An 18,877-nucleotide genomic window follows, 5' to 3' on the forward strand; every position below is an offset into this window, starting at 1 on the left:
GGGGGCCGAGCGCTGCGCAGGGGCGTCTGCGGGCTCTCCCAGCCCCTCGGGCGCAGCCCGGCCCGGCTGTCGGGCGCCCGGTCCCCGGGCCGTGCGGAGAGGCCCCGTCCCTGGGGCAAGGCTCGGCTGCAGCTGCTGCGGGAGCCGTGACACCGCAGCCCCGCGACTGGTTTGTCCCATGAGAAAGGAGCCCGGTGCTGCTCCAGCCGCCTCTCGGGAGGGGGAGCTTGGCTGTCAGTGGTTTCCCGGGATAGACATCGAGACAGAGAGAACTTTTGGATCTGTGGGGCGGTAGTTATGGTAGCTTTCTACGCTGTCAACTTACAAATGCAGCCCTGTTTTTCTGGCCGAAGAGGAGCTCTGTAAATGCTAATGGAGTTGGTAACGTTATCAGAGCCCTCCCATGGTACCTCCCATTTTACCATCCTGCCTTAAGGTGCTTAAAACTCCGTCAAACTCTGCCCTTTGGGGATGAGACTTTCAGTGCATGTTTTACCCACGCGTTCCTAAAATAGCCAGGGAGATCCATCAGAGGAGCTGTTTCTCAATGAATAGGTTAACGAGTTAAGATTGAATAACCTGTTCTTTGAGTAATGCTGTTCTCACGTTTTCCTGCTGGTCTGGTGCTGGCACTGGAGACAGGGGAGGATGTTCACGGGGTGGTGTGTTTAAAGCTGGGTAGTTCTGGTTATGTGTCTTCTGCTTCACTGTACCAGGCCAGTTAAATCTCTCACTATCTGCATATGCATGGAGAAAAATGGAGTTTGGCTCTTCAGATGTCTTACCACACCAGGTTTCTTCCAGCACAGAAGTGATAAGGTGCTGATATTGACACAGATGTCAAGGGTGTGTTGTTCCTTGTGTCTTCAGTTCTCCTTTGGTCATTATGAGAGGAAATGTCTCTGAGAATGTTCAAGAACCATAATAAATTTCAGTGAAAGCTGAAAAGAAGTTGCAGTTGGACAGGCAAGGATCTAAGAGCTTGAAGGAAGGAAGGAAGGAAGATGCAGAAGCCAGGAAGAAGAGTTGAATAAAGAGGCAGGTTGGAGAGGAGCAAAGATTCTTGGGCAGTTTTCACTCCAGTGTAGAAGGCTGCAATTGACTGAGGCTCCTCAGCTGGGAGGACAAAGGCTGGGAAAGAGGAGAAAAGAGCAAATGGACAAGGAGTAAGTGCATAGGGAAAATGCAGGGTTTTCCTGCTGGGAGGACAGTGTGTATTTTGGGTAAGAGCTGCAGAGCAAAGATAAAGGAGTGAAAGCCTGGGATCTGCAGCTGGTAAGCAGAGATGAGCAGGATGCAGCAGTGGGTGTGGAGAGGTACAGTAGGTACCCAGCTGCAGAGAAGGGGAGGTTGGTGGCTGGAGAATGCTCCTGCCAAAGTCAGACATTTCTGGATCATGTCATCACAGTCAACTAAAATCAGCCACCTTGGGAACTCCTCTTCCTCTCTAGTACAGGCATGCAGCTGAGATTTGTGGTCCTGCGATTGGATTAGAGATTCTCATCCTGTTGAAGTATGAAAGTAATGTGCACAATCTAAAAGTCCTTAAAAGTACCTGTTTACAAAGATTTTAGGAAGAACAAAACATTCTTTGCTGTGGTGGTTTAGCCTTTTTTGCTTACTCTTAGATCTCTAAGGCCTTTTTCAATTTTGTGTGGTGCAATACTACTTGCTGTTATTAGCTAATCATAAGACACTTGCTGTCCTTATTCTAGATGTCTTTCAGGAAAGCATATATGAATTGTGATCCTTAGAGTCCAAGAGCACCCATCACAGTATTTAGTAAGTTAGGCTGCTGATAGGTAGTAGCATCTATTTCTAATTACTCATATTGTTTTTCTCTAAGCCTGCTCTCCTCTCCTGACGTTCTGCCTGAACTCCTGACTCTGTGAAAATGCATACAGTATTTTAGACATGAGTCATCTTCTTGATGCTGACTGATGGACAGCATTCAGTTTCCTACTTGCTGCTCCCCTTTTTTCCCCACATTATTTCAGTGTTTTAAAAACATCCAGTTCTATTCTAAATCCTATCCTAAAACTTCCTAAAATTTGATAGAAATAAATCATCCAGAACTTTTGGTCATCTCTTATAAAAAGTGTCTAATTCTTAATTTACATCTGTGTCTTGGAACGGAATTCTTTTAGTATTATATTGCTCTTGCAGACACAGCAACACAGTTTTCAATTGAATGTCTTTTTTCCTCCTACAGAGATTCTCTTTCGTATGGTTTTCAGTATGGATCTGCTCAGGGAATGAATGAGGAGTGTGTGATGAAAGGGTAGTTACTTGTAGGACCTTTTCATATTTTTGAATAAAGGAAGGTGTGTAAGGAATAAAGTGAAAATTGTAGGAAGAAAAAAGGTGGCCTCCTGTTTGAAGGAACTGAATATCACTCTGACTAAGTGAGCTTGATGTTTTTATTTATGTTGTGAGTCCCACTTTATACAGGTTTTCCTTGCTTGGATTGTGCTTCCCTCAGATTATGAGTGGAAATTTTTAGTCAGAGGAGCAGATGTGCAGAATGCTTATAACTGCAGCTGGAGTCTGCCTTGAACAGATAATTCTGAAAAGTCATGCTATGAAGCATTTTTGCACATTTCAAGAGGAGAGTTTAGCTGGCCTTGGCTTTAATCTCTTGGCCTCAGTAAATCTCTTGGCCTTCTTTCTGTTGGTGAGGGAAACGGGCCACTCCACTGCAGCATTGTGAAAACACTTTGGTGTCACAATAGTAAACACCTTGAAAAGGTGATTACAAAGTCAGTTTTCAGATTGAGCTCTCAGTCTGAGCATGTGACTCTGTATTGAGCAAAGAGAATAAAATAAAACTTTGAATTAATGCTCACTCACTGGGAATGAGAAACACCTTGTATGAAACATCATGTGAAAGGTAATTAAAAACTGTATGTTAAAATGCATGAGCAGTCTTACAAAGCCAGGCATACAGCCTCAGTTGCTTCAGTTCATGTATTTTGAGCCCTCTGCTTTAGATATCTCAAGTTCTTTTCCATTATTTTTTTTTTTGTGGAATAGCCAAGTTAAAAAAAGTTATTTGTAAAAGATGTCTAGAATCTTCTTGGGTATTTCAGCAGATTTCAAGTCCTTTCTGTAATTTGAAACCAGGTTTAGACCTAGGATTAGGCATGCTCTTTCCTTGGCTTTAAGTTGTTAATTACAAAGCAGATCTGTCTGAAATGTGTTATGCTCTTGGCAGATGTTTTTGCAGCAGAAAAATATGCACATTCCTTCTGTGCTGAGCATCCTGACAGAGAAACTTTGTATTTTGTCTACTCTGATCACCTTCATTCCTTCATCCTACTTACTGAGCCAAAGGATTCAGGGAATGGGAGAAGAGGAATGTGTCTTGTTCCACTTTTCTTCCTGGATGTTTTTCTCCAGTGGCTGAATTTAAACATAAAAAGATTTCCATCTCTTCAAATTTGTCATATTGTCCTCGTTCTGGTTTCTAAACCCTTTTATGCCTGGTTTTGAGGGGAGAAAGCAAGATTAAAAAGTGCTTTCCCTCAAGCAGTAACAAAGTGCAACTTAAGTAAGGGAAAACCTGTGGGTGCAGAGGAGTTAGAGATATATAAAGGAATGGAGGAAGAAGAAGGAAGAAAACAGTGTTTTGTGATTAAAATATGGAATGTGCATACTCATGAGAAGAATTTGTGCGTGCTTGAGCTTGAGTTACTGTGCTTGGCTCAGTGCTGGCCCTTGTATGGTCTTAGAAATACTGTTGTGGAGGCTTTGAGGGGCAGAAAAGGGATAATGTGGTGAATACAGCTTTTTCCAGAAGGTGAGATGCAAACCCTGAGTTTTCTTCATGTTTGGAAGTTTCAAGAGCTCCTTTGCGAAAGACATCATTCAAGCACACATACCCAGGAAACAGTCCCAAATCAAGTCTCTGTTTATATGTGAGCGTGCCATGAGTGCAGAGATTGTCTTTATAGTAGAGGGAGCTGCTGTGCAACCACCTGTGTTTTCTGCCATCAGTGCTCCCCTGTTTAGCCACCCAATGGGTGCCAGAATAAAGTACATGTACTTAGTGACAACACATGAATAATCTTTCATGGCAGCATACCAAGGCATGTACCTCCCCTCAACAACAAGAACTTTTTCCATTTTCCCTGAGGAACTAAAGCCATCATTTCATCTAAATTAGACCTAAACATTTGGGAGAGTTGTGAGTAGCAGGTAACCTTGGTGAGGAGGATGTCACAGACTGGGCTGTTCAGACAGCTCCAATATATTAATTCTGATGCCTTGGAGGCCTCCAGTCAGGACCTGTTCCAGGAGCAGGCACTATGATATATCTGCCTCAGTGTAGAGGGTGATGGAGGCTTAGATGAGGAGATCTCAGCTGGTAAGTTAATGTGGTACTATGTAGTCAGTTTACCTTGGGGTTTTCCCCTTTTTACGCTGGTTAGGGCAGCATTGCATTTCCTTTGCTCCTTCTATTTGTGTTTGTCAGTAGGCACATAGAGATGCACCAGCTCAGGGCTTGTCACTGCTAGAAAACTTAAGCCAGCATAAGCACAGAGCAACAGAAGTAGCACATGTCCTCATGGCAGTCATCTTCTTTCTCCTGCAGCTGAATGGGAATGTCCTTTCATTCCTTGATAACATTAGCTAACTGGTAAAACAGGATTATTCTTTCAGAATAGCTACATCTGCCTGGATTTTCCTCTGTATGGATTCATCAAATGAGGCTGTGATGAGTATCATCATCTTAAAGCTCTTAGAGGACAGAGGTATGATGTTGAAAATTGCTGTAGGCAGGCCCTTGATTCCTTCCCAGACCTGGCTATGTTCCAATTTCTCCAGCAGTTCTTTTATCTCTTGCATTCCCTACCTTCATTACTCTTATCCCCTCTGCAGTGTAGCACACAGCCATATCCCCTGTCCCTGCCTCTACAGTTTCTCGCATCATTCTTCAGAAATGCAAGTCTCTTAATAAATCATTTCTCTACTTGTCACAGTTTTAGTGTAGTGAAAGATGCCTTTCACCTTTACTGAGACTGGATTAGTTACACCTGTGATGCACCACACGTGATCTATGGAAAATTACAAAAGATTTCATGCAGGGGAGAGAATTTGGTGATTCATAGGCATCATTTGTTTCTGTGTGAAAGCTACTGGCACAGCCCACACTGAGCTGATACATTTAATGACCAATTCATTTAGAATTGGTTTTGTTATTGGCTGATTCTTTTATTGGAGCTGATGCAAGATGGCTTTACATGGCAAAGCCTGCTGTGTTTTCTCTGTAATTCTTCACTTACACAACTGCAAATCTGATGTCATTGTTTTGGCAAACAGCCCTGTGATCTCTTTGCTGGTTGTCCCTGCCTTTGGAGGTCTGTGGCAGGCTGGAAATGCCAGGAGTGTTGCAAGTCTTATTTGTTGTGTCAGTCTTCCAAGCCCTCCAAGCTTTTCAAATCAAGGTTGATCTTTGACAATAAAGATCCCTTTTCTGAGACTTAAAACATTGCTTGCTGTCTTGGCAGTGGATGCTGTAGCATTGAGCTACTGTAATAAGACAACAAAAAGAGCCCTCTCTTCCTGAGAAATGGGCCCAGACTTTGGGAGAGTATTGGGTTTCCATGGCTGTCACTGTTGTCTGTCACTGCTGACTGGTGCCCATTTCTTTGGACAGTGTCAGAAGCAGATGTGCTTGGGTGGACTGGTGTGCAGTACATTGGCCCAAAGCTTGGGATATGTGATATGGCCGCAGAATTCCCAAGTGGCTGTGGCTAAATCAGTCTGCCATGCACCTGAGCTCCCTCTTTGTAAAACTGTAGGTAAGGGTTATCCCTTACCAAGGTGTTGTGAGGATAATGGGACAGGTTAGGATTTTTTATTGCAGCAGGGATGAGCTATCTCTGACTTAGAGGGAAAGGGATCTATTGTGCTCAAGCACCAATTTCAATAAATTGCGTAGGAAGGTGATTGATTACTTGAGAACACAGGACAGAGTAGAAGCAGTAGTTTAAAAGGGTGATACACTCTGAAAGGAGGGATAAAAAAACACCCTGTCCCCGAATGAAGGAGCAAGGAAGCTCCTGAAGATTGCAGCAAGCCAGTTGTCCTGCAGTGTACTTCAAGTGCTACAAAATATGAGAATCCTGGAGTACTGAAAAGTCCAGTGTGCTTCCCCATCCCGCTCCCAGCCAGTTTGCAGTCATGGGGGCCAAAGAACTTACCCTCTCATTGTGGCAGTCCCTGGCACAAGCAGGAATTTTTGTTTTAATTGCCTTCAGCAACGTGATGTCTAAAGTGTTTGCTGAAATCTGAGCTGTTCAATAAAGCAACTGTGACTATGTTTCAAAATGTATTTTCCCGTTTTTTAATAAAATTTAAACATGCATCTAAACATGGTGGGTGAACAGATGTCTTGGGAAGGCACTGTGTGTTTGGATGGTGCTTGGTGCTGTTTTTAGGACTTTGAGCAGCATAAATCCATTGTTTGGCACAGCACAGACATGCTGCAGAGAATTGAAGCACAGTTGAAGTTACCAGGCTGTGTAGGCTCGCTCTCTGCGTTTATGTGTCACAGGTAACATCTGAGTTAAGTAGCTGACGCTTAAATATCAGTTGCCTGCACCTGACACCCCACGTGTGTTTCTAAAAAGAGGTAAATAAAATAATAATTATTGGAGAGGAAAAACAGTGGTGTTGGATTCTGACTTTGGAGAGAGAGTGCGTGGTTCTTAAGGGAGAAGACAGCATGGTTATGGATGTCTGTGGAAGAATGAACGGGGGAAAGAATGACAAAGAAAGAGGAAAACAAAAGAGGCTAAGGAAGAATGGGCTTAGTGAAGGGCTAACATTTGAGGAGAGGAAAGATGAAGGTAGGTAGAGAGATTTTAGCTTGTGATCAGAAATTAAAACAAGGTAGGAAAAAGAAGGGGTGAAAAAAAATTCACTGAGAGAGCCGCACCAGTGATTTTCAGGATAACCATACCATGAGAGTAATCAGTAGGGCTGCACAAGGCTTCTGTATGGATCTGTGCAATGAGTCCATTAGGAAAAGCATTGCCAGCAGGGTGAGGGAGGGATCCTGCCCATCTACTCAGCCCTGGTGAGGCACATCAGGTGAGGCACAACCATTTCCGGGCTCCTCATTAAACAGAGATGTGGAACTCCTGGGGTGTGTCCAGCAGAGGGGAATGAGGATGATTTGGAGACTGGAGCATGTCTTGGGAGGAAAGGCTGAGGGAGCTGGGCCTGTTCAGCCTCGAGAAGAGATGTCTGAGAGGGGGCTCACCAGTGTCTGTATCTGCAGGGAGGGTGTTGGGGTGGATCCAGGCTCTCCTCAGTGGTGCCAAGCACTAGGACACAGGGCAATGGGCAGAAACTGATGCACGGGAAGTTCCAGCTGAACATGAGGAAGAACTTCCTTACTGTGAGGGTGACTGAGCACTGGGATGGATTGCCCAGAGAGGTTGTGGAGTCTCTGTCACTGGAGATATTCCAGAACTGTCTGGACACAATCCTGTGCCGTGTGCTCTGGGATGACCCTGCTTGAGCAGGAGGTTGGACAGGATGACGCACTGTGGTCCCTTCCAGGCTTACCCATTCTGTGATTCTGTGATACGGTTGCATTAATGCCAGCCCGTGCTGGCCTTGCTAGCACTTTCTTCCCTGTACATTTTCACCATCCTCCTGTTCCTTTCTTGCTGCTGTGCCATTTGTGTGGAAAGAGGCCCTTATTTTCCTTATTTTTCTGTCCATTGTTATGTATCATCACTCTTCCCTAGTGATCAAAGATGCCTCTAGGGGTTTTTTTCTTTACAATTATCAGTTTCATAATCTGAGAATTACGTGGTTATTTTATGATAGATAGCATTTAGTCATTATAATTTTAGGTGAGTCTTATTAAGATGAAAGAGCAGAATTAATTGTAGAGGAAAAGAAGGAGAAAAGCAGAAGGAAATGAAATTACATAAATAACTAATATTTTTAGAAAGAGTGAGGAAAAGGGTGGTGGTAGGAAATGGAGACTCAAATCTATTTTTTTTTTTTTTTTAATGGGACTTAGAGAATGATAATGTCTGATAGCGCAGCACAGGTCAAGCAATTTCAGCAAGTGTTCTGGCCCCTGTGATAAATTCTGTGATGAAGAGAATCACTTCTGTTTAAGGCTATGCAAGAGCTTTGGAGTTAAGCTGCAGATAGTAGGAAACATCCCCACAGCTAGATTAAGTTATGTACCATACAAATAATTTGTTGCTCAGTTATAACTTGCTTATCTGCAGCTTTATCTTGTTATGCTTTTCGTTATTGCCAGACTCTCTCTGGATCATAATTTGTAATGGTCTGCTCAGCTTCCTTCCATGTTCAGTTGAACAGATAAAGCATCTTTGTAGCAGTTCTGATTATAAAGTCACTGTGCTGTCACTCGTTTCATTTTCTCTGTTTATTGACGAAGCAGTGGCAGAACATTTGTCCAATAATAGATCTGCAGAGTGAAATATTTTGCTGTGGTTTTAGGAAATCATTTTGCTGGTTTTAGCAGGGAAGGAATTCAACTGACAGGGGTTTGTCTCGTTAGCCCCAGTGGAAGCCTCCCCATCTAATGAGCTCCTGGAAGATCATGGCTCAGACAAGCTTAAATGATCCAGCCATGGTGCCTGTGCTGAGCATTTGCTCAACCAGAGCCAGGTGACAGCCCCTGGGAGCAGAGGGCTCTGCACAGCTGGAGGCAGGAAATGAGGCAGGAAATGAGGCAGGGGAGCCACTGGCCTGGCTGAGGGGCCAAGCGGCTCTGGGGAGAGAGGGGCTCTCAGGGGTGGGGGGCACAGGTTGAACCGGCAAGGCCGGGCATGTAGAGGCAAAAGAAAGACAGACAGATGGCTGTCCAGACAAGTGCATGTTCTGGAATTCAGTGGTAGTGACAGATTTTTACAGTAGTGGCTGTAAAAACTAGAGCAAAGTTCTTTGAGGTTGTGTAGCAGAATCAAACTCCTGCTTGAGTTTCTCCTGGTGCAAAAACATCGCTGTGAAATGTGACCGAAACCTCGTGTGGGGTTGTTCTGCCCACAGAGTTGTGTCCTACTGGTTTTTGTGCTGGCTCAGGTGCTTGCTCGATCTGAAGTTTTCTAGCCCTGCTGACAGAAAGCTGACAGTACCTGGTGGAATTTGTGCTTTTACCATCTGTCCTTTTCAGAGGAGAAGAAGAAATTACATTAATCTTTTCTAAAAACCACAGAGTCAAGAATTCAGAAGCTGTGATCTTCCAGGATTAATAAACTCAATATAAACTTGACATATTGTGTGCAGTGCAGGAAGAGCTTCTGTTTTCCTCTAGAGGATACCTGTCTTGTCTTCTGCAGCGGATGCTTTGGAGAGGAATGAAAAGCAGCATGCTGCAGTATGACCCATGTTTCATTTGCTGTATAAATTGAAAGGTTTAGAGTTGATGAGGCTGGGGATTGCAGGAAGGAAAAAGGCATGGTCTCTAGATTCCCAAGCTGGATTTCATCCCTGCCATAAGCTCCCTCTATAAGCAATAATAATTTTCGGCATTGTGTCCCCATCGTGTTCTGAGATGCTTTTTTGAACCGTAGGGATGTAATCCTGTAGTCAGCTGCTTAAACCTTGTGTGAAGTCTGTCATGCTGAACAAACATGGAAGTATCAAATTCAGGATGTGCCGACAGACTTAATTTTGCCGCTTAGTAATTTTCCAGAATTTGAATTTGCACTGTTAACTGTCCTTGAATGCAGAGGGGTGATGTGTATGTGCTGTGGATCGTGTATCTGGGTACTTAAGGACACCTACTATCTGAGCATTTCTCAGGTAACTAAATCAGAAATGGCAACAGAAATCTGTTGAAGCAGCAGCTTGATTGCTCCTAAGGATTCTATAGGTAACTTCTTATTATGCTGTTTGGGCAAAAATCTAAGTAAAAGGATCAACTTCTGTGCAAGGCTTACAGTTTGTTGTACCTTTTATGGGAATTAATTTTAGGTCCTGTTAAGTAACACTTGTTAAAACTTGTTAAAACCTTCCTCTTGCATACAGAGCCTTCCCTGTCAACTGGTTGCTCTTCAGGGAAGTGAAGAAGCATTCATTGCTGTAGAAATATGTGCAGTGAAAATAGAGATTGCTGCCTGGGCTGATTTGTTGGACAGCTTTGGTGATGGCCAGACACATCTTCAGTTGCACTGCCTGTGAGCTGGAGAGTGAGTTCAGGAAGCTCAGACATGCTTATGTTGTGTTTGTGAAGAGCTTTTCCCAACACCTTTTTTTTTTTGTTTTCAAAACTTTCAAGAGATATTTATTATTTTTATTAGGTATAAAGGTGACAGTAATCAAGCTCAGACTTCAGGTTAATGCAGTGACACTAGATCTCATTTTGATTAGACAGGCATGGAAAAATGAGAATTGTTTTTATCAGCTTTGCCAGTTGAGCATCTGGTGATGCCTGGGGGGTGAGTAGCATAGTGCATTGAAAATTAATTGACTATCAACTTCACATTGCTCATTCAGAGCCCTACAAATGTTTATTATTCACAATGTGTGGCATCCTTCCAGCTGTTGGACAGACCACACTGAGATGACAGTGCGGAAGGCACAGTAAGTTACAAGTCACGAAGGGTTAAGACTGCTTTCTGTTCCACATCCCGTCTCAGACTTATCTTTGCTCTGCCCAAAGTCTCTACTATCCCTTTATTTTTCAGTGAATTAGCATTTGATCAACTTCAATTTTTACATCCTTGTGTAGAAATAACTAAATGGCTTTATTTACCAGCTGTTGTGTAGGTTTTTTCATTACTGAGTGGAGTTTTTGGATGGAGACATATTATAGTGACTGACACTCATTACAGATTTTGGGTTTTTGCTTTCTTAGTGTGGATCATTCTGCATGGCAGCAGTTTTCTGCAAACTAATACTCCAGAACTATGTTTCTGCATTAAATATATCACATTTTTATCATCTGTCTCCTTTGAGGCCAGCAACAAATGGAAGCAGGCTGATTTGCACCAGGGGTGTGTGTGTTACTGGTTAGCTTCATTCCTGCCTTGGTATCATGGACAAGAACCTGACTTCTCCATCTTCTCCTTTCTCTGCAGGTATTGAGAACCTGCCATTTGAATTACAGAGAAACTTCCAGCTCATGCGAGATCTGGATCAGAGGACAGAAGGTGAGGGTTGGAGATGGTTTTGTTGCCAAGACAAAGAGTACATAACCTGATCAGCTTTGCTTTGCCTTTGTCATGGGGATCTCCAGGCAGGGGAGGAGGCTTGGAGCTGCTCCATTCAGTCTCTCCTCATGGAGGGCCCTGTATGTGTGGTGTTCGTGTATTTAATGGTTCATTTGTTTCAGACCTCAAGTCAGAGATCGATAAGTTGGCCACGGAGTATATCAGCAATGCACGGACTCTGTCCTCGGAGGAAAAACTGGGACTTCTCAAGCAAATCCAGGAGGCCTATGGAAAGTGCAAGGAATTTGGGGACGACAAAGTTCAGCTGGCTATGCAGACCTACGAGATGGTATGAAGGGAAGTGTCTTGTGCTTATCGTGTGAACACCCAAACTAAAACCGCCCATCTCGGAAGGCCCTGATCTCTCATTTTTAGGCCATTCCCACTCTTGCTCTTCAGCTCTTTAGTGCAAGCCCCTTGCTTCTTTGTCCCCTCTTTGTCCTCTCTTTGCCTTCCTGGGCTCTGTCCTGGGATAAATCCTGGTCACTGCTGTTTTTGCAGGTTGATAAGCACATCCGGCGGTTGGACACAGACCTCGCTCGCTTTGAAGCAGACCTGAAGGAGAAGCAGATAGAGTCGAGTGACTATGACAGTTCTTCCAGCAAGGGCAAGAAGAGTGAGTACCACCACTGGGCTGCAGATTGATTCAGGAGGCAGCCAAGTGACTGTGGAAGTGGTGGGGATGAAGGCAGGCACTGGAGTGGTGCAGATCAAAGACTGTTGCGCTGGAGTCTGAAGGACAGGTAAAAAGATGGTGACCTGGGCTCTTCTTGTGTGAGCTTATTCAAGGCCGCTAGATAAATTAAGCTGGGATGCAGGGCCCAAAGCCAATACACATTCCAAAGAAGGAGTGTATTTTAGTGCTGCAGAGGTTGTCACTGTATGTCAGGTGTATGTTTTGGTGGGGTGACAGATTCAACACCTTTTTCTCTTCTTACCAGAGGGCCGAGCCCAGAAAGAGAAAAAAGCTGCCCGTGCTCGCTCTAAAGGGAAAAACTCTGATGAGGAAGCACCAAAAACTGCCCAAAAGAAGTTGAAGCTCGTCCGCACGTAAGTGTTTATGGGACTTGAGGAATTGAGAAGCAGCACTAGAAATTAGATCAAGGCAGGCCTAGCCAGGCTTCCCTGAGATCCCCAAACTGGAGTTGTATGTCTTCTGTCCCTTCTTGGGGAGCAAGAGGAAGAAAACGTTTTTACTCTTTAAGGGGAGTGTGGGTTGAAGGGGAAGGCAGGTCCCCTTGGGTGTATGTACTTAAATGAGAGAAGTATCTGTCTCTGGCAAATGAGGGCACTGCCGTGGCACACATGAAGGTACTCAGAGCCAGTTACTTTGCTGACTTACTTTGTTCTTGTCCTGCAGTAGCACAGAGTATGGGATGCCTTCCGTCACCTTTGGAAATGTTCACCCCTCGGATGTACTGGATATGCCCGTGGACCCCAATGAGCCCACTTACTGCCTCTGCCACCAGGTCTCCTATGGGGAGATGATTGGCTGTGACAACCCTGATGTAAGAGCCTGCACGTGGTGGGAATGGGGGAAGTGGAGTGGAGATGGAGTCCTGCATGCAAAGTCTTGTCCTGTTTGGCTGGGGCCTGAGCCAGCAAGCCGTGCCAAGGAGAGGGCTTACCTCGCGTAGTTGGGATGGGCAGAGGTGTGGCTGGCAATGACCTCTGAAGTGCCTCTTTCTTCAGGGTTTTCCTTAAAATGTTTTCTTGTCCCTAAACTTAGCAAGGGAGAAAGGGCATTCTCCTTGCTAACAGTGTGTAGGTTGGGTGTGAGTATTCAATCCTTGATCACTGCTAGGGATTTAGGAGTTTGTGATTACATGCTGGGAAGCTCTGGTAGCCCAGAAGCAACAATTTGAAAAGGAAACTGCTCTTTAACTGGCTGCTCTTCATCCCAACAGTGTTCCATTGAATGGTTTCATTTTGCCTGTGTGGGTCTGACAACAAAACCAAGAGGAAAATGGTGAGTGAAGCAACTTGGGGGGTCCCTTGGCCTTTGGAAAGGGGAGGTCCTGGAAAAGTACTATATATACACACTTAGAAGATATCATTAAAAGGAAAGTGTGAATTAAGATATTGTTAGGGACCTTGGAAAATGTCTTTTGGGACCATGCACTTGAGGCTCATGTCATGCCCTAAATGTTAGCTTTGTGCTTCCCTTTCTAATAGGTTCTGCCCTCGCTGTTCCCAGGAGAGGAAGAAGAAGTAAATTCACATGAGACCTCAGTACTGCTGCAGGAGCTCTCTTCCCCCTGCCAGGGCCTCGTCCCAGTTCCCCCAGCCCTTGGGGCCTTGGCTGAAGGGAAGTCTTGCCCTGTTTGTGGCTTGGGCCATCCCTGGAATGGTGTGTACCCTCACGGTGGTTCCTGTGTGTTCTGTATCCCTGGTTGCTTCTGAGTCCTTAAGGGAGGCCCTCTCTGTGTACTGTTCCAAACAGGTCTCTGAACCTCAAAGGGAATGAATGAGGGCACCAGGGTAGCCACCAGATTCCCAGGGATTCAGGTAGCCCCTGATTTTCCTTGGCTTTCCTTCAGCCTCCTCAGAGTTCATTGCCTATTCTCTGCTTAGAGAACAAGGCTATGGGATGGGGGAAGGAAAGGAGGTAAGTCTTCAGCATTTTAGGTCATTCATTTTCCTGGATCTTTTTCAGGAGAGAGGGAGTAACCAGGCTACTTCTTAATCTAGTGGGCTGGTTGAGAGACTGAAAACCTGATGTGCTCCCTGTCTTTAACCATTCCACTGCTGGCTTTGAGCAGCCTCTTTTGTTGGGGAGAGGAGGAGGCAGAGGGAGTGTTTAGAGCTAGCTTTGTCTCTCTTATTCCTGGGGTAAACCTGCTGGTCTGGGAAGCACACTGTGTGAAGGAGGAAGAATTTCTGACCACGTGGGGAGAAACGGCTTGGTCCAGTCTGTCTTCCGGCTTCAAAATTCTGCCTTCCTCTTGTGTAGTGGTGCTTCTCCATTATGTTGATGGTGGGAAGTTTGGGGATTCAGATCCCACTTGTATGATACAGAATTAAATAAAATTCATTGAAACAAGTACTCTGTTTGCCTTGACATCACCTCCAAAATAAACTGCGGCAATTGGTCTCTCTAGTTTTTCTTTCTCTCTTAGTTCTGCTTTTATTGTAAGTGGTGAATGTGGTGCAGCTTTTTCATGTAGCAGTCCTGTCACTAAGAAGTGACATTCTGCGAAAGTCAGGTTTGAAAACGTACCTAATGTACTTGAAGAAAGCTACTGAGCTTTCTGGTGGCTGTGAAAAATACCTGCCCCTGCAGTCATGCCCTCACAAGAAGGTGAACATTCATTCCCACTATTGTTTGATCATTTACTTCAGTTGCCTTCTCTTAAATGGCAGAGGCCAACCCTCACTGCCTGCTGGGCAGCACAGCTGAGAAAATAAGCCATCAGGACAAACCACATGTCTCCAAGAAGGTGGATAGGTTTTCCAGACACCCTGATAGCTTGCTTCCCAGGAGGTCACAATCACTTTGTTGCCAGAAACTCTGGCTGCTGTTACTAACATAACATTAAGCTCCAAAACAATTCCTGAAGATCTGAAGGTCTGTAGTGTCTGCAGGTAACTGAGGAGATGGCCCTACTGAAACTCTTCTCTATCAATTCCATTGGCACAGCCTGGAGACTGACAAACCAAGTCTTCTTCCTCCTTGTGGTCTGCTCCTCAGGAAGGTTTAAGTCTTTTACCTGAAACATGGAACATTTTCCTCTCCCAGATAACTTGTATGAGGATCCATGGAGGATTTTGCTTGTTTAGTTATGAAGCCAAAGCTGTGCTCGGGTTCAGAGGACAGTGTGGGTTAAGATCAGTGCTACTCCCACTTTGTCATTGCACAGGGACCCTGGCAGCCTTCAGCTCAGGAGCTGGTGTTTTCTGTTTGAGTGAGTTAGCGCTGAGTCAGTCTTCGCTTTGGCCTCGAGAAGGGATGTTCATTCTGTTTTTCTGTTCATACCCAGGCTGTGGCTTATATGGTTTGTGGTACCCCTGCCACAGTCTGAATCTCAGTCCCCAGATTGTATTACACCACTTCCTGGGGCTTCCTTTCTTAAACAGAGATGAAGCAAATCCTGGAAGGTGTTGGCTGCATCTCTGGTATGGTTTTAGTAGCAGGGAGACTCCCATGATCCAGTGGGTGAGCAGGCTGTGGCAGAACTGATCTCTTCAGCTGAGGGTTAGTCAGACATCAACTGGTGCTCAACTGACAGAAGAAATGGTGGATATGGCCTGAACTGGAAAATGGGCTTTGGGCAGAGTGCAGGGGTGATGAAGGATGGAAACTGCTCCAAGCAGCTTGGTTTTGAGGGATACAACATGGGATTTAATGGCCAGCATTAGCGGCAAGCTGTCCAGGAACTGTGGGCCAGAGAGGTGTTCGAAGCACGAGCCAGCAGCAAGGAGCATTCCAGGGACTTCTGCTGCCACTGAGGGAATGCTCTGACCAAAATTTGGATAAAACCTGGTAATTTCTAAATGGCTTGCAAGTATAAATGTAAATGAAAGCACATTAAAAGCTAACCTTGGAAGAGAAGGAATAAGGGCAGTAGCTGTGCAATATTTAATCACCAGAGGAGGAAAAGAACCGGTAGAAGTTAGAAAATACAAAGTACAAAAATGAAGCCAGTGGGAACAAAGCCTGTAAGTGACAAGGCTGGAAACATGAGCAGCTTTTTTTAGAATGCCTTTTGTTTTTGACATAATTGAACATGGCACTTGTCCATTACCGACTGCAGATAGCAGAATTGTTTGTAATGAGAGGAGGGGAAGTGTTCTGTAAATATTTATTCTGTGTTGGTGCTGGTGTCATATGGGGATGGTGTACTTCCTAGGCAAACAGTAAAGAAGGGTTCTAAATGGCACCTCTTGGGGCAAAGACTTTTTTGATCATCACTCCTCAATAAATGGTGTTTGTCGTCCTGTGAAAGCCACCCGGAGGCATCTGCGGGCTGATCTCTGTCAGAGTCAGGACTGCTTGGGAAAACCTACAAGGCTGGAAAAGAGCCAGCTCTGTTCTGGTCCTTAATGATGTCAAGAAGGCTGCCACAACAGTCCAGATGTGAAATACTGGAACAGCGGGGAAGTAAATTGCTTCTCTCTAAAACAAGCAAGCAGGTCAACAAAATAAAATCAGTTTGAAGGGAAGTAGCCAAAAAAAATCTGTCAAAAATTGCTTGGATTTTTTTTTATTAAGATCCTTGTTAATAGTTACCTGGATCACTGTAGTGGTAATGGGATCTGAGAAGTTTACTTCTCCTAGAATTGAAGTGCTTAAAGCAGGGATATACTCAGTTAAAGTAATCATGAACTCCATAACAGAACTGGCTAGCTTGCAGATTTCCTGGAACAGCTGTCAGTGCAACATAAACACTTTCTAAAACGGTGCTGGAGAAATTGCCCCTTTAGAGTGATTGGAAATATCCTAGCTGATGAGTGAAGTCAAGTCTGAGTTTCAGCAGGCTGGAGCCATGGAGCGTGACAAGAGGGAAGAATTTTGCAGCCTTGTTAAGCCCATTTATTAATAATAATTGGTCATGCACACAAACGACCAATTTATCTTGCCCAGTTTGATTGCCCCATCTGTGGGCATCATTCCCGAGCAGCTGGGCAAATCTGCTGACAAGGATGTTCAGTAAAGTATTCCCCTTTCCAGCGAGCAGACGTGCTCCCCAGGCTCCCATCCATCCCTCAGGCTCTGCCACCGCCGTGTCCATTGCATGATGTGCATGGAAACCATCCCAGCCATCGCCTTCCATCAATGGGACCACTTTCCTCTCCTGCTTTTCAATTAACTCACCCCACAGCTCAGCGACACCCAGCCCTTCTTAAAGCACTCTTAAAGTATTACTTACATAACCACCTCTCGGAGCTGGGTGGTGGACACTCTCACCGTCATGGATATTCAATTCAAGCGTGGCCCAAATCGGCCCAGAGGTCTCAAGCTGGCAGTGGAAGACATTCCCAAGAGACAGCTTGCTCATACAGACTGAAAATGAGCCCATCTCCTCCCAGATCTGGCTGGTTTGAAAACTTCTGAGCTGCTCTGCTTTTTATAATCAACTGCAGCTCTACCCTGCCAATGTGAACACATTGAGAGCCTGAGTGGCAAGATCTGCTCTAAAGATCTAGCAGTAGGCGAGGGACACTGCAGCACTGAAAGAGTTAAAGACTAGAAGAAATAGAAGGAAATGAAATGTCCTACCTTTCTTTCCAAAGACAACTGAAGGAAGTTTCTCCAACTTTACTTCCTATCAGTTACAGGATCAGAAGAAATATAGCTGTTTTTATCCAATAAAATGAATTTCATTTATAAAAATAGTCAAACATCTTGATTAATTTATGCTAATTTATGTTTATTTTTCTGAATATATAAAAGAAACTAGGAGTGTTAGTCTTAAAAAAGCACATTTGTGCCCAAGGCTTAAGGACAGGCAAAGCTGTGACAAACACTAAGCTCCTACATTTTGGTGTGAAAGAAATGTTCAGCAAGGTGTCCACTTTGGTCTGTTTTTGCAGGTGTGCAATTTCATTTCAGTGGGCTGGGTTGCTACCACTGAAGAAACAACTCATTCAAAACTGAAACCCCATCTGGGAGTAGGAAAGGAATTATTTTTTTACACATTGACAACAAGCAAGGAAAAGAAGTGTGACCCTGAGATTTCTGAAAGCCTGAATGATGCAGTCAGTGGAAGAACCCATTTACTCACCACAGAAAGACTGAGGTGGGAAGAAGCCTCTCTGGAGCTTTGTAGTCCAAGCCCCCGCTCACATTAAGGATAAAATTGTGGTTGGATCAGGTTGTTCCTGCATGAAACAAACCTGCCTAAAAAGACTACAGCAGTTTGTTCAAGCAGGCTTTTATGTATCCACTCTGTTTTAGTTTGTATTAATAATTCAAGAAACCATTTTTAAATGCTGTTTTTGCAATCAATTAAATATTCCATTTTCTAAATGTCAAGTAAAAAATGCTTCATTCACTATTTCCTAACAAAATAAAATGTAAATTAAGTATTTGAATTAATGCACGTTATAACTGTGCGGTGCTTGTACAAATGTGAATAGATTAACATATCTACCAGGTTAAAAAGAGTGCCAATTTTAATGTAAAGTCTATATTTATCAGCATATTCACATAGCTCTTCGGTAAACCCACTGAAAATAAAGTACAAATGCAGAATGAAGATGATTTAACCTGTGAATAAAGCCAGCAATTCAGAGAATTTTGGTTCGAATCAGAACGCTCCCAGGTGCTTTTGTCTGTGGAGATGGGCATCTGTGCCCTGCTCTGCATGGGCTGGTACCTACAGCCCTTCCCACGGGGTGAAGGTGTCCAGCACTGGGATCTTGCAGTAGTGTTTGGAAGTGTTAGTGCTGGACAGGAAGGGGGTCTTTGCTTGTCTGCTGTGTGATGGCTCTGAGGCTCCTTGGCAGGGCTGTCCCCTCTGCTGAGAGGCTCCTCTGCTCTGTCCAGCTCCTTGAGTGAACAGAGAGAGTGTCCCCCTCCTCTACCCACTCCTTTAGGTGTGTGTTTTACTAAATGGAGGTACCACACCTTCCTCTGGTGCACTGTGAGGAATGCACGACCTGGCGTGTCTCAGGGGCTCTGTCAGTCCCTTCCTGAGACCACCCCAACATCTACACAGAAC

General features: G+C 44.5%; 1 protein-coding gene across 6 annotated transcripts in view; it reads left to right on the plus strand.

Annotated features, from left to right (window-relative positions):
- Positions 1 to 18,197, plus strand: part of ING4 (inhibitor of growth family member 4) — a 24,401-nt gene extending 6,204 nt beyond the window's left edge. The window contains exons 1-10 of one of the 6 annotated variants that reach the window (XR_001521719.3): positions 8,844 to 10,190; positions 11,082 to 11,153; positions 11,336 to 11,502; positions 11,715 to 11,829; positions 12,155 to 12,263; positions 12,574 to 12,721; positions 13,121 to 13,182; positions 13,389 to 13,563; positions 13,657 to 13,721; positions 13,870 to 14,313. Coding sequence is in view for 2 of the 6 variants with exons in the window: in XM_015628373.3 (XP_015483859.1) it covers positions 10,148 to 10,190; positions 11,082 to 11,153; positions 11,336 to 11,502; positions 11,715 to 11,829; positions 12,155 to 12,263; positions 12,574 to 12,721; positions 13,121 to 13,182; positions 13,389 to 13,428 (756 nt within the window). In the remaining 4 variants the exon portion in view is untranslated. Of the gene's footprint in view, positions 1 to 8,843; positions 10,191 to 11,081; positions 11,154 to 11,335; positions 11,503 to 11,714; positions 11,830 to 12,154; positions 12,264 to 12,573; positions 12,722 to 13,120; positions 13,183 to 13,388; positions 14,314 to 17,747 lie in introns of those variants that run through there. The other 5 variants (XR_004498924.1, XR_001521716.3, XR_001521717.3 and 2 more) reach the window with 5 other exon arrangements.
- The last annotated feature ends 680 nt before the right edge of the window (positions 18,198 to 18,877 follow it).

The sequence above is a fragment of the Parus major genome, chromosome 1, assembly GCF_001522545.3.
Source record: "Parus major isolate Abel chromosome 1, Parus_major1.1, whole genome shotgun sequence".
In the NCBI taxonomy this organism is placed as follows: Eukaryota; Metazoa; Chordata; class Aves; order Passeriformes; family Paridae; genus Parus; species Parus major.